We start from the raw sequence: 23,876 nt of genomic DNA, 5'->3' as shown, positions 1-23,876 counted from the left end.
GCAGCAGTCGGCAACTGAACAGCCTGGGCAAGGGCCTGTTCCAAACTATAGTGCCAGCGGCCAATGACCCCAGGACACAAGAAGTTGGGGGGATGCGCCCACTGGTTGGTCAGGGCCTCCAAAAACAAGGGAGGAGCCGGAATCTCCTCCTTGTTCGCGGCCGTGGCAGAAAACATGGCCATGTCAGGATCCCTAGGTGTAGGTACTGAGGGTCAGTTCCCACCTAGATGTGTTCCGTGTCTTGCCCAAGAGAACTTTGAACATGTCTGGGGCAAGGAAGCCCAAAGAAGCGGGCTCATCCAATGGGGCTGCACCCACATCCTCCGAGAACCCAAGTCCTGGAGATTCTCCTCCCCCATGACCGAAGCCTCGCTAACCATGGAAGGGGATGTAGTCCAATACTGGGCATGGCCCAGGCCTCCATGGCTGGAAAGGAAGCAGCATCTATCACGCCGGGCAATGTCCTGCAAAAGGCAGGGGAAAAAACCACTTAAGACCCTCAGGGAGCTGATCCAAACCCTCAATATACCATAAGCAGAACCAGGCCCCTGGGGAGCCAACCTGCGCAAGGGGTAGGATCCCCTAGAAGTACCCTCCAAGGGATCCCCTGAGTAGGAGGGAGAGGGGGATCCCCCCCAACCCGGAAAAAGATGAACCTGTCTGGGGAGGCCTAGGATGAAGAAAGAGTAATCCCTTAGGAGCGGATCGTGCCGAAAAGGGCCTGAGGAGACCTTTTGTCCCTGACAGAGGCCCCATCTGAACCAGCCTGTTTCACCACCCTGGCAGATGATACCTCAATGCCTCTGTGCCTACTGGCCTCCTCCCTTGTGGAGGATCGAGATGGGCATTGGGCACAGGAAAAACTCAGGGGGGGGGAGGAACACCTGACTCCACCCCCTGCACTGGGCCTCCTCACCTCTCACCAGGCATGCCACCTGGCCCTGGGGAATATCCGAGCCCTTCTCCATTACCCCACTTATGCGTCCAGCCGGAAGGAATGGAGGAGTTCAAGCCGCTGTAGGCCCCACTGGGACCTGGGCCTGCTGTTCCAGTCGTCTGCTAGGCCAAAGGAGAGGCAGCGCACGATCCTTAACGTAGGCCGAAGCGTGATCCTCGCGCACGTGGTGACCAAACCAAAATGGCCGCTGGAACTTTTCCTGCCGATCAGAAACACCAGCAGCTCTGCTGGGTGTCCAAAGGCCCACGCTGATGCAGCCAAGGCCGGGGGAGGCCACACGGCACCCAGGCATGCACCCTCTCCCCCAGGAACACTCGCAGCGGCTAGAGATTAAAGAGCAAGTATGGCAGCCGCCCGACTCAAGCGGCGGCTCCGCAAGCGGCTCGTGTGCGCCTCGTGGCGCCGCCGCTGCTTCTCCCAGCTGTGTAAACAATAAAACTGCCGCTCCAGCAGCTGGAACTAGAGCTGGCACCCTCGCAATCCCAGGGATAGGGCTGAGGCTCTGGGCCTGCGGGGGGGGAGGCAGAATGCCCCACAGGGCCCTCCCCAACAGCCCGGGGCAGAAACTGTCCCTTGGGGCCGCAGCTGCAGAATTTAGCAATTTAGGAACCTTTTTTTAAAATGCCCAATTAAACCAAATGAGACCAAATCGGACTAAATAGAAATCCTACCATGGAATATTCTCAACAGTTCTTGGACCATAAAAGACTGAGAGGAAACTGGGATAGGACTGGAAGGCACCAGTATTTATGAGTTTGCTCTCAGTCTTTGGACCAATCAGGCTTTGAGAATACCCACAGGTGACTACTCCCTCCCCTCCTCTGGAAAACAGAAGGTGGTTCAGAAATAAGTGTACATGTAATTGTAGTGACTGTCAGTTTTTCCCTGATACTGATTTAGTATGAAAATTCCAAGCTGACAAGAGAAAAGACATCAGATTTGTATAGAACAAAATGGCAGAAATATTCATTGTGCTAGTAAAAGGCAAAGAGTTGCAACTCAGAGAAAAAAGAAATAGGCATAGAAGCAAGTGCTGGGTCTCATAACTGGAGGGGACGAATCAGCATACACGGAAGAAGTCCAGAAGGTCTGCATGGTGCTCAAGAAACAACTTACATCTAAATACTAGTAAGGCAAAGGAGATGGTGCTAGATTTGCGGAAGCACAGAGAGGAACCTGCCCCACTGTATATCGAGGGGGGGCTGTGTGGAGAGGGCTTCCTCTTTTAAATTCTTGGGAGTGCTTATTAGTCAAGGTCACACCTGGAAAAACAACAAGTCCCTGGTGATTGGAAAGGCCCAACAGAGACTTCATTTCCTTAGAGTCCTGCGAAAAAATCAGGTGGAACAACGGCTGATGACCTCTTTCTATTGATCCACCATAGAAAGTGTCCTCACATATTGTATTACAGTATGGTATGCTGGTTTAACAGCTGTGGACAGGAAGGCACTACAGAGAGTGATCAGTTCAGCACAAGAAACCATTGGTTGCCCGCTGACACCACTGGATGACATGGCCAGATCTTGCTGCTTTAGCAGAGTAAGGAAGATACTCAGAGATGATTCACACCCTGGTCAGTGTCTCTTTGCACTTCTACCATCAGGCAGAAGACATCAAAGTATAGCCAGCCGAACAAACAGGTTTAAAGATAGATTTGTGTAGATTTGTGTAGATTTTATTAATATTTGTAGGCCGCCCTTTTCCCTGAGGGGACTCAGGGCGGCTCACATAAAATCGGGGAAGGGGAATACAGACATTAAGATAAGACATATAATAAAATAGTAAACAACATACATTCATCATTCGGGAGGGGCGGCTATCCTTGTCCCCAGGCCTGACGGGCGAGCCAGTTCTTCAAGGCTGTGCGGAAGGCCTGGACGGTGGCGAGGGTGCAAATCTCTACGGGGAGCTCGTTCCAAAGGGTCGGGGCTACTACTGAGAAGGCCCTCCTCCTTGTAGTTGCCAGCCGACACTGGCTGGCCGATGGTATACGGAGGAGGCCTAATCTATGTGATCTTATTGGTCGCAGGGATGTAATTGGCAGAAGGCGGTCTCTCAAGTATCCAGATCCACTGCCATGTAGGGCTTTATGGGTGACTAATAGCACCTTGAAGCACATCCGGAGATCGACAGGTAGCCAGCGCAGCTCGCGGAGGATAGGTGTTATGCGGGTGAACCGAGGTGCACCCACAATCACTCGCGCGGCCGCATTCTGTACTAGCTGAAGTCGCCGGATGCTCTTCAAGGGCAGCCCCATGTAGAGCACGTTGCAGTATTCCAGCCTAGAGGTCACAAGGGCCCGGGTGACTGTTGTGAGAGCCTCCCGATTCAGGTAGGGTCGCAACTGGCGCACCAGGCGAACCTGGGCGAATGCCCCCCTGGTCACAGCCATTAAATGGTGGTCAAACGATAGCTGTGAGTCCAGGAGGACTCCCAAGTTGCGAACCCTCTCTGAGGGGTGTAGAATTTGACCCCCCAGCCTGAGTGATGGAATATTGGTCGAATCTCTGGGAGGGAAACACAACAGCCACTCGGTCTTTTCTGGGTTGAGCACAAGCTTGTTAACCCTCATCCAGTCCATAACAGCCTCGAGGCCGCGGTTCATCACGTCTGCCGCTTCATTGAGTTGGCACGGGGCGGACAGATACAGTTGAGTATCGTCCGCATATTGATGGTATCTAATCCCGTGCCTGCGAATGATCTCACCCAGCGGTTTCATGTAGATGTTGAATAGTAGGGGGGATAAGACCGAGCCCTGAGGCACCCCATAAGTTAGGGGCCTAGGGGACGATCTCTGCCCCCCCACTAACACCGACTAACACCGATAGTTTCTATCCTTGGGCTGTGAGACTTTTAAATACAACCACAATCACTCCATGCACATGCTAGTTTTTTTTCTTTTTCTTTCTTTTTTCGTTTCTGTTATAATTTTGTACCAGTGAGGTTAAAACCAATTCGTTGTATTTAAGTATAATGACAATAAAGATTATACATACATACACCAATTCGTTGTATTTAAGTATAATGACAATAAAGATTATACATACATACATACATACATACATACATACATACATACATACATACTATACATACTATACATACTCATAGTCACATTTCCTTCTATTTTCCTGTCTGGAAGTTTTGCCTAAGTGTTTCAGTAATTGAAGTTCAATCTCATGAGACATCACCAAGCTCCGGGATATAATTTTAAATACTCATTTATATTCAAATGTGAAAGTGCTTCACTTTGTATTTTTCCCCCAGAAGTCCCATTAGAATTGTGATAAAATATATATCTTTAACAGAAAAAGCACCATTCAGAAACTATTCTTGGTTCATGCTGCATATTAATTATGGTTACTTAACTGGTTATTTTTAAATATTAGTGCTTTGAAAATGGTAAATAGATTATAAATGGAAAAATAGCTTTCGAAGTGAACAAATGAAAGAAAAACAAGAAACCATGTTTCTTGCACGTCATGTGACTCTTCTTAAATTGTACAGCCGCTTGCTGCTATTATATCTTCCTGCATGAGGTTTTTTGTTAGTTTGCTTTGCTGTTCTGTGATGTTTCCATCTTCTGTTTTATTCCTTGTCTTCAGTTTTGTCCTTTTCCCTTAGCAAAACATGATTTTCAAATTTAGTTGAGGCTAATACCTTTCAGATTAACTGCTTTGCTCTTAATCTCTTTTATTTTCTCTGTGACAAATTGTTTCTTTGATACAAAGCCTTGGTTTACTTATTGAGAAATGAGTGCATTGTTTATAGTGTGTGGCCTCTAAGTCAACTTCTTCCTGATATTTGTATTTAAATAAGTCCTCAGAGGCCTGGTTGTTCTCTGACCCTTGGAATAGAGTGGTTGATGGATTCCCTGTATGGTGTTTTGATTACATTGGCATTGTTTTTCTCAACTTTGTTTTCTAGGTTATATACTTTGAGACTTTTATTGTTTTATGCTGAAAGTCACCCAGAATTATGTTAGATTGGGGGTAGCCTGTAAAATAAATAAAAAGAAAGAAAGAAAGAAAGAAAGAAAGAAATGCATATATACATACTGATTTCACACTAGTTATTTATGAAAATTTAAGCTAATATTCTTTCTTTCTCAACCTTTCTGAATGTTTCAACTGTTCAAACGTCTCCAATTTTTGGCGACTTTATAGGCTCTCCAAGCTACCCTGTCAAGCACAACTTCTTTCAGTTGTTGGATGTTCATCTTTGTATCAGTTTTGATTGTTATCAGACCAGCTCCTTGCTTGCCCTTTCTTCTTGTTCCACTAACCATTCCTAGCATCACTGATTTCTCCAGTGAAGTTGCATTCATGATATGATTAAAGTAAATCAGATGTAGTCTTGTGACAATTGGCTTCTAAGGATGTTTCTAGTTTTATACGAATCAGCACTTCTCTTTTGATTGCTCTGGCTGCCCATGGTATATGCAGCAATTTACACATCACCACCACGGTGTGAATTTTTGATCAGTCATTCTTAGCGTCCAGCTCTCACACCCATAATAATTATAGGGAAGCAAAGCTATTGATATAAATATAAAAAGCAGAAGCTAGTTAGAGCACGTTTACCAGCTCTAACTAGCTTCTGCTTTTTATATTTATATCAATAGCCTTGCTTTTTCAGATTAATTTATGTTAATTGTTGCAGTGTGGCCTGTGGTTATCCTGTTTTTGATTTCAGAACTGCCATAATGAACAATGTTTGATCCCAGGAAGATAAATTCTCAAACTAATTCAATTTTAAACATCTCATGTCCATTTCAGCTGTTGTCATTATGTTTGCTTTCCTGATACTAAGGCACAATCTTGCTTTTTCACTTTCATCCTTGATTTTCCAGATCATTTTTCCAGCTCTTCCTTATTGTCAATCAATAGTGTTGTATCATCTGCATACATCAAATTATTTATGGTTCTTCCCCCAATCTTCACTCCAACATCAGGCAGTTCCAAATCTAATTTCCACATGATCACTTTAGCATACTGATTGAACAGAAACAGTGCCCCAATATATCCCTGTCTAACTGCCTTACTGATGCTGAACCAATCTGTGTCGCCATAGAGTATTCTCACTGTTGCATCCTGATCAGTATGCAGTGATCTGATAAGTGTGATTAAGTGAGTTGGGACACAAGATCACCCAAAGACGCCCAGAGCTTATTGTGTTCTACATTGTCAAAAGCTTTCCATAATTGATAAAACACATATATAATTGCTTTTGATATTTACATGCCATAACTGAATATGATTTTGTTTCATTGGGTGATTTTGTTGACCTAGAAAAATTTGAACCAAGGGGAAGATTAAGTCCATGCGGTACAAAACTGTTTAAATATGTGCAAACTAATATTAATGACCAAGTAGTTATCCTTAAAAAGAATGAATATAATTGATACATTACAGATAGCTACTCAATTTCATGTCCAGTTTAGCTTTTTAAAAAATTGTGTCCTATTTTTAGGACAATTCTTTCCCATACTTCTGGGGAAACAGTTTTTTATTCATTTTACAGACCTTGTATGATGAGTTTTATTGTAATATAGCCATGAAAAAGTATTGTTTTCAACTCAGTTTTGGCATAATTAGGGTAGGTATTTCCTAAGTAAGACTTTTTTTTTGGCACCTAAGATGAGATGAGACTTTCAAGAGGGAACCGGAAGGAACAAAAAGATTACAATTAAAGAAGAACATTTAAATTTGACTTACTAATGGAGAATGAAGCAAAATATTTTAAGATTGGACATATTGAAAGATATTTTTGAACAAAGGTAAAGGTAAAGGTTCCTCCGCACATGGTGCTAGTCATTTCCGGCTCTAGGGGCAGTGCTCGTTTCCATTTCTAAGCTGAAGAGCCAGCGCTGTCTGAAGACATCTCCATCGTTATGTGGCTGGCACACCACTCATCTTGGGCCAGACATGTGTACTCAAGGTTTTGTTGATTCACATGGTTTCAAATGTTAAGGGTATAAAATTAAAGAGGTGTTTCGATGCAGATCCGAGTAACAAAAGATTAATGTAGGTATAAGGTAGAGGTAAAGATTCCCCTCGCACATATGTGCTAGTTCTTCCCAACTCTAGGGGGCGGTGTTCATCTCCGTTTCAAAGCTGAAGAGCCAGCGTTGTCCGAAAATGTCTCCGTGGTCATGTGGACTGCATGACTAAATGCCGAAGGTGAACAGAACACTGTTACTTTCCCACCAAAGTGGTCCCTATTTTTCTACTTGCATTTTTTACATGCTTTTGAACAGCTAGGTTGGCAGAAGCTGGGACAAGTAATGGGAATTGACTCCATTACGCAGCACTAGGGATTCAAACTGCTGAACTGTCAACCTTCTGATCGACAAGCTCAGCGTCTTAGCCACTCAGCCACTGCATCCCTTATTAATTTAAAAAAAAACTTTTTTAAAAAGTGAAGTACAATAGAACAAAAAAGTATTAAATATAATTTAACTACAATTTTAGTGTTATTCAATGCAACTACTATTCAAATATATATGCATTTCTAAAACATTTATGTAACTATCATTTTTAACCTATTGTATTTTATATAAATGAGCCCTTTATTTTATTATATTTGTCCATACAAAGTTACATTTATAGGCAATCCACTCATATGAAGATCTATGAGGCAGTACATAATTTAATTAAACACAGATTAGTTTTATTTGCAATTACATTATTTTGTTTATTTCTAAATGTCACACTACTATCTCAGTATTCATGCAAAAGATGGATGCATTATTTTGTAGTATTTTGTATTTTGTATTAACTGGTCCAAATAGGAACTAATGACCATACGTGAAAATCTGGTAACCTATTTAAGGAATATAAAATCCGAGTTGGTTCTGAATCCATTAAGTATCTTGGTATATCTATATCATAAGATATAATTCAGTTAGCAACATATAATATAAATAAAATAGTGAAATTTCTAAATTATTGATAGATGGAAAACACTAAAGGTGGACATTCTCAAAATGAATGTTATTCCTAGACTAATTTATATTCTGAGAGGAATTCCAGCTATATATCTGGTAAATATTTTCAGAAAATAATATCTTTGTCTAGAAAATTTCTATGGTATTCTTAATTGGTGGTTTTAATATTAAAAAAAATTGAAACAGCTTTCAATTTATTTAATTTATTTAAAAAAATTAATTTAAAGGAATTAATTTCTTTAAAAAGAAATTAACAATCATTAGCTAAGTAACCTCCAAACTGAGAGACATCATGACAGCAGGATTAATTTCTTGCCTTCTCATCCTGCTTATGGACTTCTCTGTGACTTGGTTATATTGGAAATGGAGGGACTGTCATTTATTTGAAGCTGCAAATGCAGTTGTCTGTGTCTGGAAGATAGATTTAATTTTGTGGATAAAGAGAGAATAGCAAAAAAAAAAGTGCATAATTGAAGGGCGTGATTGATATTGTTCTTAGCAGAGTTTTAATGGCAGAAAAAACTATACAATGCATTTTAGAACACTTACTATTGAGCAACTCTTACTTTGTTATGATAATAGACACTAATTATCAATAAATAATTGAAGGATTTAGCTAGGAAGGCGTTGACTTCCTTGTTAGTTATAAAAATAAAAATATGGGATATAATAAATAAAAAATGAACTAATTATGGTACATGCTCAAGATATTCTAATTTATCAGTGGCATATAGATATGTGCTATAATGGTTGATAGATTTATATAAATTTCTCCAGATGGTGGATTTGAGGACGCTGATTAGCAATGACATGTATATAATTACAATTCTTTACGACCAGTTGTTTAACAACAGTTTGGCATTTCAACAGTCTTGAGAAGTGTAAAGCACTTCCAACTGATGTAAAATGCCACAACTTCTCCCATGGTCACATGACCACATTTTCAGATGCTTGGCAACCGACTTACATTTACAATTAATTGCAATATTCCACAGTCACATGACTGTGATTTGTGGTTTGTTTGTTTTTGTCAGTTTCCAGCAAAAAGTGCCCATTCAGTAGAATGGATTTTGCCTTACAACCATGTGATTTGTTTCACAACCACCATAACAACAGTTGTAAAATGAGGTCTAGTCATGAGGGCGTTTCAACTTACAATAATCACAACTTACAATTAAAATTCCAGCTCCAATTGCAATTGTAAGTCGAGGACTTTACGTTGATTTGACTCAGCAGCTAGGACTGTTACTTGACACTCAGAAAGAATGATTGATAAAGGAGGAAATAGATTCTTCTTCAAAAAGATTCTGTGATCTTCTCCTCAAAAAAATCAATAACATTTGAACCCTTGTTTTTACCAGTTTATTCCTAGATTCATTTTAGGAATCGTAACTGCCAGAACGCATTTTCCATCTCCTGGAAGTCTAATAAAATAGTTTTATAATTTAGGTTTGAACCGTATTTTAATATAAGAAAATAATACAGAATAAGGCATAAGAAGGCATGACATTGTTCCAGTGGTCGGTTCCTACCAGTTTGGCCGTACCGGTAGTGGTTTGGTGGCCTGGATTGCTGGAACCCGCAGTGACCCAGGCCTGCCACGCCCCTGAACCGGTTCTCCTGGCGGCACCATGGGTGGCGGCATATTGTTTTTTGCTTCTGAGCATGCTCAGAACAATTTTTATTGCAATGCACCTGCGCAGGCAGCACACCCACGAGCGAACCGGCAGTAGTGACTGCCGGAACCCACCCCTGCATTGTTCCCTGATTAACATCCAAAAAGAAATACCCAAAATTATCCGAAGAGCAGCTGCTCATAGCTTTGTTGGAAATCTGGCTCAGAGCAGTGCCCGAGTACTACTTTTACAGTGTGAGTTTTCATGTTGGTATGCAAGACTTCTGCCAAATGTTTTTGCTCATGTGCCATTTCTCCCTCTTGGTTTCTGTTTTCCTTGCTGCTTGCTGAAGTGAACAAACATTTGTCAGTGATTTGTTGAGCTGCAGTGTGATTGGTGGTAGAAGTATGCTGTAGGATGGCTGTGTGATAAAAAAGTCCAGTCCTTATTTCAGGCTTCACAGTCCTAGTACTTCATACTGGTTGTCTATGATTTAGCTGTTTTGGGAGGTTATAAATAAATTTCAGAAAATTGCTTTGAAAACCTTTGGACAACATTTGATAGTTATGAACAGAATTTCACTGCATAGAATATGTGACTGATATTGGGCCTCTGCTGCAAGCTAAGTATTGGATTTAACTGACTCTAAGATCTCTGGTTGTTGAGCAAAGTGTGTGTCACTCAGTGAAATGATGAAACGAAGAAGAGAGCGATTTGGAGCTCCATCTCTACGCATTCAGTAAGGCTCGTTTTGGGAAATAAATTTCCATATCTTAACTAATTGGAATATTTGTTCCTGAATTAGTGTTTAAAACATGTTCTCATGTTTTTTAGGAGAAAAAAAGGAGTTTATATACTATTAGTAATACAAGATATTTCCCCTAAAAGAATGCTTTCACCTCTTGAAATAAATATTCTTAATTTTGTTAATCTTTATAATTAATGGAGGAGCAATGTAGAAGTAGTAAAAAATAACCAGTGCTTAATCTAATATTTTATAAAATAAGTCAGTGTATTTGGATTTTTGTATTCATTTGCATAAACTGAATAAATGTTGACTCTTAGGTTTTAAATGTTTTAACTCTTATAATCAGTCATATGGCTAATGATTCAAATAAAGTATTTAGTAAAGTAAAAGAAATTGAAACAGCAGTATCAAGACTAAATAAACTTTATCTGCATTTTTCCCAATTCAGATCCTTCAGATAAAGTTTCTCCCTCCCTCCCTCCCTCCCTCCCTCCCTCCCTCTCTCCCTCCCTCTCTGTGTGTGTGTGTGTGTGTGTGTGTGTATACATACATACATACATACATACATGCATACATACATCACCCTTTAGAAATAAGTGAAAATCAGCCACTTTGTCTACAATTGGCCAAACAGTAAGAAAGGTCCTGTTGCAAATGTCATTTTTGCCATCTGCGAGAAAATTGCCTGTAGTTTATTAATTAATTATTTGATTAGAAAAAGGGAAATGGCACCCATTCCTTTGATAGTTCTAAGTGATTTACATGGCATAATAAAAGTGTAACTCAAATTCTATTATCATGATCAGCAACATAAAAAATAATAATATCTACATGTAGTTATAGTAAAAACAAGATTTGATTTTTTTAAATTTCTACCAGCAGTTTGTTGCAAACTATGGTCCATGGAGAAAACTGAATTGGTCATGGGTCCAACAAAAGACATTCCACTAAAGACTTAAATATAGTGAATAGACTATGGAGACAGGCACTTTAAAATGTCATTGAATGCAAGTAGATTTATCATTAAAAGTGAGGACAACATAGAGGACTCTTTCATCAGTCTGTAAATTCCAATTCAGTATTGAAACCACTTTTAAGACCTCATGCTTTCATGTGATCAAGCTTTAAGACACATATGGACTAACTGACAAGTCTTTATGTATAGCTTAAGTACTTTTTGTGAACAGTGTCTAATAAGATCTCAAACCTTAAGGGATTGTGAAGATGGAGATACATCTGGTTAGGAGTGGATACATTATTGTCAGGAACATGATTTTGTTTTCTGAAAAGACTAGAGATGTGAGATGATTTAGAAATTGACTCTTTCTGTTGTGGTACTTTATCAGAATCTCCTCTCCTTTCCTCTCCCACTGCCGAGGAAGCGATGTCCATCAACATATGTTCTCCCCTACATCTGCTCCAGGTCTGCAACATCTTAAAATTCCACTTAGTGCTGATTGTGCAACCTCTCCTCTAGTATTTTACCTCAACCCACAACCTCAAAGCAACCCTGGTAGTCCCTGCCACAGCAGTCCACTTCAGTGGAGGTAAGGAGGAATTTACACTGGGAGCGTTTGTGGTTTGGGCATCCTTTTATGTGGAATATTTTAAATATTTTAAAGCACTTTTTAACATTCAAGATACTATTGTATTCACATAGCTAAAGCTAAGGTAATGTCCAATTCATTTATCCAGTTGCTCCTCTTATTTTACCAAATAATAAAGGCATCTTGGTCAGTGACGGATTAAAGCTCACTGGTGGCCTAAGCACTGACAAATCTTGGTGACTTCTTCCTTTATACATACTGTACAAATCTTCATTGGTTTTTTTTTCTTTCTCAATTTTGTGGTGTCTCCTTTGAGTCTCGTGCCTTAAGCACATGCTTAGTCTGCTTAATGGTTAATACACCGCTGATCTTGGGCCAGACATGTATACCAAAGGTTTTGTTGATTCACATGGTTTCAAATGTTAAAGGTATAAAATTAAAGAGGTGTTTCGATGCAGATCTGAGTAACAAAAGATCTATGTAGGTATAAGGTAGAGGTAAAGATTCCCCTCGCACATATGTGCTAGTTCTTCCCAACTTTAGGGGGCGGTGCTCATCTCCGTTTCAAAGCTGAAGAGCCAATGTTGTCCGAAGATGTCTCCATGGTCAAGTGGCCTGCATAACTAAATGCCAAAGGTGCACAGAACACTGTTACCTTCCCACCAAAATGGTCCCTATTTTTCTACTTACATTTTTACGTGCTTTTGAACTGCTAGGCTGGCAGAAGCTGAGACAAGTAACGAGAGCTCACTCCATTACACAGTACTAGGGATTTGAACCGCTGAACTGCTGACCTTTCTCCTAGGCTCTGCTTGGAGTGTCCAAGCCTGAGTTACCTTCAGCTTGCTGCCCAAGGACTGAGTTCAAAGTTCATGTAGCCACGCCTTCTGCTCCCTTTAGAGGCCAGTTTTAAAAAACTCAGTCGCCCTAAAAGGATGCAGTTGGGTAGCTCCAATCCTTAATTACATGGTTGGACTCTCCAAACAGTAAAATAGTGTAGCCTTTTATTATTTTTGTTCTAGAAATAGCATAGGATTGTGACTATCAGTTGGAATTGCCTTTCCTATTCTCGTGGAGCAGGCTGCTCGGAGTGAGGCTGCCTTCCGCATTACCCGCGGTTGAGGCACCACAGCAGGGGGGCTCGTTAGCAGCTGCTGATGAGCCTGGGGCCAGGTAGGTAGTTAGTGGGGCCCCAGAACACTGTCGGAGCTCTCCTGTAGCTGCAGAGGCTGCCAAAGCCCCTCCACGGTTTTTGACAGTCCCCGGTGCCGCTCTGAGTCTCGTGGTGGCCATTTTGGACCGTTTGAAAGTGGTGTGAAAATTCCTGGGCCATTTTAAATCGCGCTGCCTGACTGCTGAACAGATCATCGCTGGGAGGGGTCATTAATTGAAGGACCTTCTTCCAGGTCTCCAGACAGTCCCCCCTCCCCAGGAACAATGTTCCCTAGTGGCTGCAGGGTGTTTTAGTTGTTGTTTTGGCCGTACCCTGCTTTAATTTAAGTGTGGATCTGCGGGTGCTTTGGAATTTTACGTAAGGCGCCTTTTGTCCTGCTTGAACTCTACCTCGCCCAGATAGAGGCCCTTTGCTTGGACTTGGGATTTGAATTGACTATTGCCTTATCACCATCTACAACAATCCTGCAGTTTAGAGTTGACTGGTTTTGCCTCACCTCTTCAGCATGGCATCCACCAGTGCAGCCACCTTAGAGGGAGGCTCACCTCCCTCTAAGCGTAGCAGGCCAGGGCCTGCTGCCAAGGGTAAAGGTACCAGGAACCCTCCAAAAGGGAAGCAGCCCAAACCTCTGAAGATGTCTAAAGCATCAGCTAGGTTGGCGGAGAGAAGCCAGAGGACCATGGAGAAACAATTTCAAAAAGCCCAAAGGCTTGCCCGGCCTCCTTCCCCCCGTGGAGGCTCCTGCTGGGTCTTTTCTGCCCCCCTTTCATAGGGAAATCTCACCACAATCTCTGGGGAATCCCCAAGTCCTTCCCTAGTGGGAGGGTCAATACAGGAGGTCTGTTCCCTCATAGAGAAGGAGGTTCCCTCACTCCAGGCCCCTAGATCTAGGGACCATTGCCCAGCTGAGGACCAGGGCCACAATCTCTCCAATGAGAGAGGTAGGTCATTGCCAGCACAATATCTCATGGCATTCCTGAGGGCATGAGACAGCTAGGTCACTGCCTGCCTCACCAGGGCCGTTCTAAGGCCAGGCCTCAGGAGGAGGGTCCCAAAGCCCAGACAGGAAGGTCTACTTCCCAGGCTTCCTCAGGTGTCAGCGAGGAATCCGAGGCAGAGGAGAATGGTCAGGAGGCCCAAGAATTGTCGGAAGATGAAAATCCAGCTCCTCATCCCACCGCCTTTTCTGGATTATTTAAACCTTCCATGTTCAAGGCAATCCTCACTAAGGCCAAGACATCCTCCATCCAGATGGGCCTCCCAGGCCAGGCCAGCAAGGACACCACAGAGCAAGGCAATAAGGAGACCACTGAGTCCCCAGACCCAGGCGCCGGCCTCTTCAAGGAGGCTTCTCCGCCCCAAGAGCTAGTTCCGGCTCCCCAGCTGTTCCTGGATGTTATCCAGCGTCAGTGGGCTCAGCCAGGGTCCTTGGCCAATCCAAGTGGGGTCGATAAGAAGTTCTACTCAATGGAGAGCAATATTGAGGATCTCTTAAGCTTCCCCTGGTGGATGATCCCATAACTGCCCTAACTTCCAACTCCGATCTGCTGGAAGGACTTAAGGCGGAGGATAAAAAGGTGGAGAAGGCCTGTCATAATACCCATCAGGCCACCGCATGGGCTATGAAGGCCTCTTCCTCCTATTTCAGCAGGGCCTCACTTTTCTGGATCTGTAAATTACAAGCCAAATTACCAGCTAGCGACACTATGTTGCGCCAGGACGTCAACAAAATTATTGCTGCAGTCGAATATTCAGCTGACGCTTCACTTAATGCCACCAAATTTTCTTCAAGGGTGTTAGCTTCCAATGTAACATCGTGCCATCTCCTGTGGCTTAGACATTGGCAGGCAGACATGAAGGCAAAGTGGAAGCTCGCTTCCGCTCCCTTCAAAGGGGGGAAGCTCTTCGGAGAGGCCTTGGATTCAGTCTTAATAGAATCCAAGGACAAATGCAAGGTTTTGCCAGCCGTCACCAAGAAGGCTGATCACAAGAACCAGTCTTATTACCACAGGCAGCCTTTTCGGAATGCGGATCCTCCAGTCGCCTCTGGAGGTTTTAACCGTTTCTACTCACAACTGCAGGATCGCACACATGATAGGGCATCGTTTAAGGACAAGAACAGGCAGTGGGGTAACCGCAAATCCTTTTGAGGGGGGTTCTCAAACTGCTCCTTTTGTAGGAATAAGTGACCATCTCCTGTCCCCTTCCATAGGAAGGAGACAGGAGATGGTTGCAGGCGGTGCTCGCCCACAACATAAACTGGCTGGAGCTTAGAGCCACCAGGCTAGCCCTGCGCCACTTCCATCTGTACTGATGGACAACATCGCCCCAAGGCCTACATCAATCACCAGGGCGGAACTCGATCGAAGGCCCTGATGACGGAGGCAGAAACCCTAGGGTAATGGGCAGAGCGCCCCCTCGAGTCATTGAGAGCGGATCACATCTCGGGGGGGGGGGAGGAGAACGTGACAATGGACTGGCTAAGCAGAACAACCATCAGCAACTCGGAATAGCGACTTCATCCATCTCTGTTTCACCAATTGACCCAGAGGTTTGGCCTTCCGATGATAGAACTGTTCGCCAGTCCGAAGAACACACACCTTCCCCGGTTCTTCTCAAGGTTCCAATGTTCCAATGGTTCGCCAACCTTGTCAGCCTGTCAGTGACCAAGCACTGGCGCATACCTCAGGAGCAAACCTCCCTCAGCCAAGGGGCCATTCCGCATCCAGACCCTCAATGGCTCCAATTGGCCATTTGGCACTTGAGGCAGGACAACTTCTCTGACAAGGTCATCTGCACTATCCAGGCATCCAGACAACCTTCTACAGTGCGGATCTATGATGCAACATGGACTGTCTTTTCCTCTTGATGTCAGTCCCATCACATCGATGCCACAGCAGCAACCATTCCACAAATCCTGGATTTCCTCCAGGAGGGGTTGGAAAAGAGCCTTGCCCCCAACACGCTTCAGAGGCAGACGGCTGCCCTAGCCACCATTTTGTCCAGAGATGCTTCTCAACCGCTCAGCAGACACCCAAGGGTCCACGGTTTCTTAAAGGGGGCTACCAACCTCCGCCCCCGACTGTACAGCGATACCCTACTTGGGACCTATCGATTGTCCTGCAGACCTTAACATTTGTGCTATTTGAACTGATTCTAAGGCATTTGTCATTTAAGACTGCCTTTCTTGTGTCCATCACTTCAGTGCGCAGAATTTCAGAGCTGGCAGCGCTCTCAGTTAGGGAGGACTTTTGTATTATACATTCGGACAGAGTCATTCTGCGATTGGATCCTGTGTTTATCCCGAAAATTAATACCTTATTCCATAGGACGCAGGAGGTCATCCTCCCTGACTTTTGCCCACACCCCAGTCATCACAGGGAGCGTGTCTGGTACAAATTGGATGTGTGCCGCGCTGTGCGAGTACACAAAAAGAGGACAGCTTCCTTTTGCAAGTCGGAATCGTTCTTCATATCATTCCAGCCCACCTCATTGGGCAGGAAGGTGTCATCTTCCACCATAGGACGTTGGCTGCATGCCTGCATTAAACTAGCTTATGAACATCAAGCTAGGCCTGTTTCTCCTTGTATAGCAGCGTACTCCACGAGGAGCGCCGCGACTATGGCCGCTTGGGCCACACAAGCGCCTATCGAGGAGATCTGCAGGGCAGCTATCTGGTCCTCACTGTCTCCGTTCATTCAAAATTACAGATTGGACTCCTTTGCGGCCGCAGAAAGTTCCTTTGGAAGACGGGTCTTGCAATGGGTCATTGCGACTCCCACTAACCAGGACATTCTTTCTTCACACCCTGGGACTACATAGCTTGGGTATGTCCCATGCTTGGAAACTCCAAGCAGCGCTTAGGAGAATGACCGTTGGCTTACCTGAATGGTCATTCTCTAGGCACTGCGGGAGTGTCCAACCACGCCCTGGGATCGTCCGCGGGTGTGTATGTTACCACCTTTGAGGACATAGAACACCTGGTACAACATCCTTCTAGGACTCATCCCTTCATTTTTTAAAAACTGGCCTCTAAAGGGAGCAGGAGGCGTAGTTACACGAACTTTGAACTCAGTCCTTGGGCAGCAAGCTGAAATTAACCCATGCTTGGACGTTCCCGCAGCGCCTAGAGAATGACCATTCAGGTAAGCCAACAATCATTCTGATCGACAAGCTCAGCATCTTAGCCACTGAGCCACCGTGTCCCAATGTAGGTATACATTGGCTTAATCACCTTCTTTATCTTTTTTAGCAGTAAGTTTTAACTTGCTTCTTATTCTAAAATAAATTAAGATTTCTTAATATTTTTCCTTTTTACATATTAACAAAGGCTGTTTAATGCTGTGCATTTCAATTCATACTTTATCCTTTCAGGCTTGCCTGGGCATTTTAAAGGTTTTAATACTTTGTAATAAAATAGATTTTGTGTTTGTGTCTGTGTTCATGCTTAGTTAAACAGTTACAGATATGAGATATGAGACCACATCGTCTGCTGCTTCTAATTGGATGACTTTTGCATCTGCTCCCCTAAAGCTCTACAAGAAAAAAAATCTCTATCTCTATCTACACACACACACACACACACCCTCAAACCCATCCCCTGTGTCTGAGCGAAAGAGAGAGTGAAAAAGAGAATGTGGGAGCTTTTTAAACAGATCTGTTTTAATATTCTCTATTCCAACTCATAATTCACAATTAAAAGAAGGACTGTTGATTCCTTCAAATGTTCTTAAGATGATTCACATTGTTGAAGAAAGACTGCTATTAAAATGTGGAAAAAGCCATTAGTGGCAAGGAATGCAATTTGGAGAATAAGGTGCAACCCAGAAGAATTGTTGAGACTTGGATAATATGAATAAAGTGGATGCCATATGAAATGATGTGGAAAAAGAAGAAGAGAAGAATAATATCAACAAATATCTTTTAGGCTGAGACATTTTACTTGAAGTGTTTTCTTTTAATTTTAATCATGAAATTACTAGAATAGTCCTTATTGCAGTCTCTTTCAAATTTTTATTGGGTTTGATGTCCATAAAATTACAGCTAAAATGTTTTAAAATGAAATGTAATTTGGTCTTAGAGTCTGACGGATAGGGCCTGCAGTCAAAGTTTGAGGGTAAGTGATCAAGTCGTGGGGCAGACCAGGCATTCATACATAGAATGACATGAGGGAGCTGTCAGCACTCCATTGAATAATTAGGAAAGAAAACCACGAGACTCCATTGATAGAAAACAAGTGTACTTTTACTAATTATAAATGATTAGAAGTGTAGCAAAGCGAAAACTGATTATTTAGGCGCGAAAGCAAATGATATATAGAATAACCCATTCCCCACCCCTTGGCATCCCAGTTACAGTCCAATCATAATTCTCCCAAGTGTCAGGTGTGAGATAACTTCGAAAGGCATCACCAAGATGGAATGTCGGTGATGTTGGCCTTGGTGGGAAACCTCCTCCGCATGCGCAGTAAGACAGGCAGCAGAAACTCCAGAATCTTCCTCCAGCACAATTAGTATTCCCCTCCCAAATACCATGCCCCCCTCCCCGTTTCAATGGCAGCCGAAGCAGCAGCAAAGCAGAGGCTGACATCCGGCCCTCCTCTGAAAAAAGGCGGTCAGGCCTGGAAAACGATAAAACACAAACAAACGGACGAACAACAAAAAACAGAAAAAGAAAAATAGGTGGGGGGGGGGGAGAGAGAAAGTCAGGAAGGAGAGTCAACTAGGGCTTGTCCGGATAAGCAGAATAGAACTGGCGGAGTAGGTGGGGGCCCCAGAGATGGGACTTGTCTACCCACTCGGCATGAGACTGAGGAAAATGCTTCCAAGCTACCAGTTACTGAAGTCGATTCCGCCGTCTTCGAGAGTCCAATATTTCCCGAACCTCAAAATGCTGCTCACCATCAATCAATAGGGGGGCAGGTGGCAGATCCACAGGCGGACGTAAAGATGAAAAATGAACAGGTTTAATGAGATTAATGTGGAAAACAGGATATACACGGTTGAGGTGCTTGGGTAGCTGTAAGCGAACCGAAACAGGATTGATGACCTTGATTATGGGAAACGGGCCTACATACTTAGGCCCCAACTTTTTTGATTTCTGCGTAGTTTGAAGGAACTTTGTGGATAGATAAACTTGGTCACCCACTTTGTACTGATAAGGTTGAGCACGTTTCTTATCAGCCTGTTTCTTATGCGCGCGATGCGCAGCATCCAAAGTGCGAAGTGCCAAAGGCCAAATATGCTGCAACCGCTCACTCCACTCGGAGATGGATGAGACCTGTGGTCACTCAAGAGGAACCTTGGGAATAGGAACAAAGTCCTGGGCAAAGACAACACGAAAAGGGGTGAATCCAGTGCTGCTATGTACAGAATTATTATAAGCCACTTCTGCGTGCGGCAACAAGTCCACTCAATCATCTTGCTGGTAATTGATGAAACAACGTAAGTATTGTTCCAGAACAGAATTAGTCCTCTCGCAAGCCCCATTAGTCTGAGGGTGGTGGGCGGAGCTTAGACCCTGGGCGGAGCCAATGCGCTTAAGAAATTCTTTCCAGAAGACGGAGGTGAATTGGACGCCCCTATCAGAAATGATGCGGTCAGGCACGCCATGCAAACGGTAAACGTGAGAAATGAAAAGTTTAGCGAGTGCCTTCGCAGAAGGAATGGGCAAGGTATGAAATGAACTTGCTTGGAAAACAAATCAGTAACCACCCATATGACGGTGTGCTCCTGGCTTTCAGGAAGTTCGACAATGAAATCCATAGAAATCTCCTTCCAGGGGGCGACAGGGCGAGCTACAGTCTGGAGTAAACCCTGCGGTTTCCCCGGAGGGCGTTTAGCGGCCACACAAACAGGACAGCTGGCGATATAAAGTTCAATGTCCTTCTTCAAAAATGGCCACCAAAATTGTCATTTCACAAGATGCAGCGTCTTCACAAATCCAAAGTGCCCCGCCAACTTGGAATCATGTGCCCATTGGAGAACAATGAGACGAAGAGAGGCAGGGACGTAAAGTTTCACTCCAATCCACGGCAAATCGTCTCTCATTGTGCATTCAGCTTGATGCTGTTGGAACCAATCATCCTGAGGAAGGTCCTTCTTGAGATCGGAAAGAAAATCTTGAGACACGTCCATCTTAGAGCGTGTCTGTTGCCTAGTAACAACAGAAGCAGCAAGGCTGGATGTGGGAACCACGGGCTGGACGACGCTGAGCTTAGAGCACTTGTATTGAGGCAGTCTAGACAAAGCATCAGCCATGAAATTCTTCCCTCCCGGGATGTACTTAAGGGTGAAATTAAAACAATTGAAATGCTGAGCCCAGCGCATCTGTTTAGGGGAGAGCCGTCTGGGAGTCCTCAAAGCCTCCAAGTTCTTATGGTCAGTCCACACCTCAAACGGGTGCTTAGCGCCCTCCAGGAAATGGCGCCATGTGGTCAAAGCCCAATGTACAGCAAATGCCTCTCTCCCAGATTGCCCAACGTCTCTCCGTGTCTGTGAGTTTACGGGAGGTGTATGCACACGGTTGTAAATTACCTTGGTCGTTAGTCTGAAGCAAGACCGCCCCCACTGCCACGTCGCTGGCATCAGCCTGAACAACAAAAGGCTTGTCCATCTCTGGATGCTTCAGAACCGGCTCCTCGGCAAAAAGTCGTTTCAACTTCTCGAAAGCAACTTGACACTCCATTGTCCAATTCAACGGCTTGCTAGGCTTAGGTTTAGGCCCACCTTTGGACTTCAACAAATTAATGATGGGAAGTGCAATTTTGGCAAAAGAAGGGATGAACTGATGATAGAAATTGGCAAAACCCAAAAATTTCTGTAATTGCCTATGTGTACTCCCACTCAGTGACTGCCTTGACCTTAGCGGGGTCCATCTCAACACCAGCGGGGGAGATACAATACCCAAGGTAGTCTATCTTCTCCTGATGAAATTCACATTTGGATAACTTGGCATAAAGTTCAGCGGCCCGGAGTTTCTTCAGGATAGTGCGGACCAACTTGACGTGTTCGTCATATGTTTGTGTGTAAATAAGGATATCATCTAAATATACGATAACGTCCTTGTAAAGGTGGTGATGCAAAATTTCATTAATTAATTGCATGAAAACTGCAGGCGCCCCCTGCAGGCCAAAGGGCATTACCTGGAACTGGAAACAACCCAGGGGGCAGTTGAAAGCAGTCTTCCACTCATCCCCCTCCTTTACGCGGACCCTATAGTATGCCTCTCTGAGGTCCAATTTAGTGAAAATACGGCCCTTCCCCAGTTGGGCCAGCATGTCCTTCATCAGTTGTAATGGGTACAGGTTCTGAGCTGAGATGCAGTTCAAGTTTTTGAAATTCACACATAATCTGAGGGAGCCATCTTTCTTTTCTCTGAACAACACTGGCGCTGCTACCTTGGGCCTCGCTGGCTCAATGAAACCCCTTTTCAAGTTTTTATCAATGAATTTCCTCATTTCCTCCATTTCTCTAGGGGACATTGAATATATTTGGGGCTTTGGAAGCTTTACTCCAGGTAAAATATCGATGGAGCAATCAGTAGGTCTGTGGGGTGGAAGTTTATCTGAAGATTTTTCACTAAAAAACCCCTTTAGGTCCCAATACTCTTTCGGAATCTTTTCTTCCCCTTCAATTTTCTCCTGGCCCCTGGCGGCCAATTCGGGGCTGGAGCCACCAGGCTCAGGGGTGTCAGCATCCCCGTCTGGGGCTGTGCTGGTCCTGATGCGCAGCCACCCCTCCCTCCAGTTAATGTGAGGGTTCCATTTATGAAGCCAGGGGAGTCCCAAAATAAGGGGTCTTTCCATCCCAGGTGCCACAATAAAAGAGATCCATTCAACATGGGTGCCCATTTTCATCTCTAGAGGTTCAGTGTAGAAATGGGCCGGCCCCCCTCCTGCAATGGATCCATCGATTTGGCAAAAAACAATAGGGGTTTTCAAAGTCCTCAATTTCAAGTCCAGTTTCTCAACCATTGCAGGATTAATCATACATCTAGAACAGCCTGAATCAAGGAGGGCGGAAAGCCGCTCTGCCTCCCCAGCCGGCGGCACCCTTAACTCAATTGGGATCAACATGGGGCCTTTAAAAGAACTCACCCAACATGGCGAGGCATCGTCATCGGAGTCATCAGAGGAGCTGGTGGTCCCGTCTGCTTCCTCCTCTGCCTCCTGCCGGAAATGCTGGGGGGTATTCTCAGCAACGAAGGCAGCCTCCTTCTTCCTCCCCGGGGCCTTGCTGGTCTTCCCTTCCCTCTTGGTGGGGGGTGAGGCTGTTGGAGGAAGCTTAACGCGGCAATCCATGGCTCGATGGCCTCCTTTGCCACAACGGAAGCACGTGAAAGGCTTGGCCTTGCCGGCGGAGCTTCCCTTCTCTTCACCCCTGACGCGGAATGGGGGCCTTTGAGTTGGGGGGAGGGAGATTTTTCTGCTTTTTCCTCTTTTGCACGTTGAAGTCTAATTAAGTTGAGTTCAACGTCTGCTGCATTTTCGTACCAAGCAACCACTCGCTTGGGAAGGTGTCTGTTAACGCATTGTTGATAAATGTCCTCATTTAATCCCAATGCAAACTGATCCAGGAGCGCTTCTTCAGACCAACCCCTCATATACGATGAAAGCTGTTGAAACTCCTGAATATATTCAGTCACTGGTCTATCTCCCTGCTTTAGGGTCATAAATTTCACCTTCCCTCGTTTCTCAATCAGCGGATCATCAAACCTTCTCTTTAGAGCAGTCATAAAAGCATCAAAATTCCTCAGGAGAGGGGAGTTGGATTGGTGTAAGCTGACCATCCAATCGGCCGCTTTTCCTTCCAAAGCAAGTAAAACTATTCGCACTTTCATCGCATCTGTTTCTAAATCGGGCCCATAAAGTTCCATAAAGTTCCAAATCTGAATCACAAAAAGACCCAGGTCTCTGGCATCACCGTTATATTTTACTGGTAAGGGAGGGACTTTTGCCATTCTGCGTCTTCTGGGCCCCCCCCCTACTCTGGCAGAAGCCCTGGCTGGGGGGGGGGGAAGCTGTATCTGGGTTTGTTTGCTCCCATCCCCCCTCGGCCTCTTCACCCTCCCTAAATTTATGCATGGAATACCTTTGTTCAAATTCTTCCATTTGCTCTCTTTCCAGCTCTCTCTCTCGGGACCCCCGCTCGGTCATAGCTTCTTGCCAGTCCGCTGTTTTTTTCCTTTGTTTCCGTCTGGTAACTCCTGCATCCAAATTCTACGAATCCTCTTTTTGCCCCACACCCAAAGTCCAATGGGGCCGAACCGCAGGTTCTTCTACCCTTAGGCCAGCTATCCTTTCAGGTAAAGATGGTTCTGCAGTTTCTCTTCCAATCTCATCATCATCGCTCGCTTGCAATGACATTTTCTCCGTTCCTTCTTTTGAGTACAACCCCACGGTAGGTTGAAAACTCCTGGTGGGGTGTGAGTGAGTTTTCGCTTACTGTCAGTGCTCCTCCATTGAATAATTAGGAAAGAAAACCACGAGACTCCATTGATAGAAATCAAGTGTACTTTTACTAATTATAAATGATTAGAAGCGTAGCAAAGCGAAAACTGATTATTTAGGCGCGAAAGCAAATGATATATAGAATAACCCATTCCCCACCCCTTGGCATCCCAGTTACAGTCCAATCATAATTCTCCCAAGTGTCAGGTGTGAGATAACTTCGAAAGGCATCACCAAGATGGAATGTCGGTGATGTTGGCCTTGGCGGAAAACCTCCTCCGCATGCGCAGTAAGACAGGCAGCAGAAACTCCAGAATCTTCCTCCAGCACAATTAGTATTCCCCTCCCTGTTTCAATGGCAGCCGAAGCAGCAGCAAAGCAGAGGCTGACAGGAGCTGATATTGCCTCCTTTATCCTTTCCTTCCCGTCCATCT

General features: G+C 44.3%; 1 protein-coding gene across 5 annotated transcripts in view; it reads left to right on the top strand.

Moving 5' to 3' along the window:
* Window positions 1-23,876, top strand: part of MAST2 (microtubule associated serine/threonine kinase 2) — a 272,437-nt gene that overhangs the window by 154,301 nt on the left and 94,260 nt on the right. For 3 of the 5 annotated variants that reach the window (XM_032217716.1, XM_032217717.1, XM_032217714.1), the window contains exon 5: window positions 11,618-11,818. The exons of the other annotated variants lie outside the window; for them this stretch is intronic. In XM_032217716.1, the coding sequence (XP_032073607.1) occupies window positions 11,618-11,818 (201 nt within the window). The remainder of the gene's footprint in view (window positions 1-11,617; window positions 11,819-23,876) is intronic. 5 annotated transcript variants of the gene reach the window in all.

This window comes from Thamnophis elegans, chromosome 5, assembly GCF_009769535.1.
Source record: "Thamnophis elegans isolate rThaEle1 chromosome 5, rThaEle1.pri, whole genome shotgun sequence".
NCBI classification, from domain to species: Eukaryota; Metazoa; Chordata; class Lepidosauria; order Squamata; family Colubridae; genus Thamnophis; species Thamnophis elegans.
This window is presented reverse-complemented; position numbering and strand designations above follow the sequence as displayed.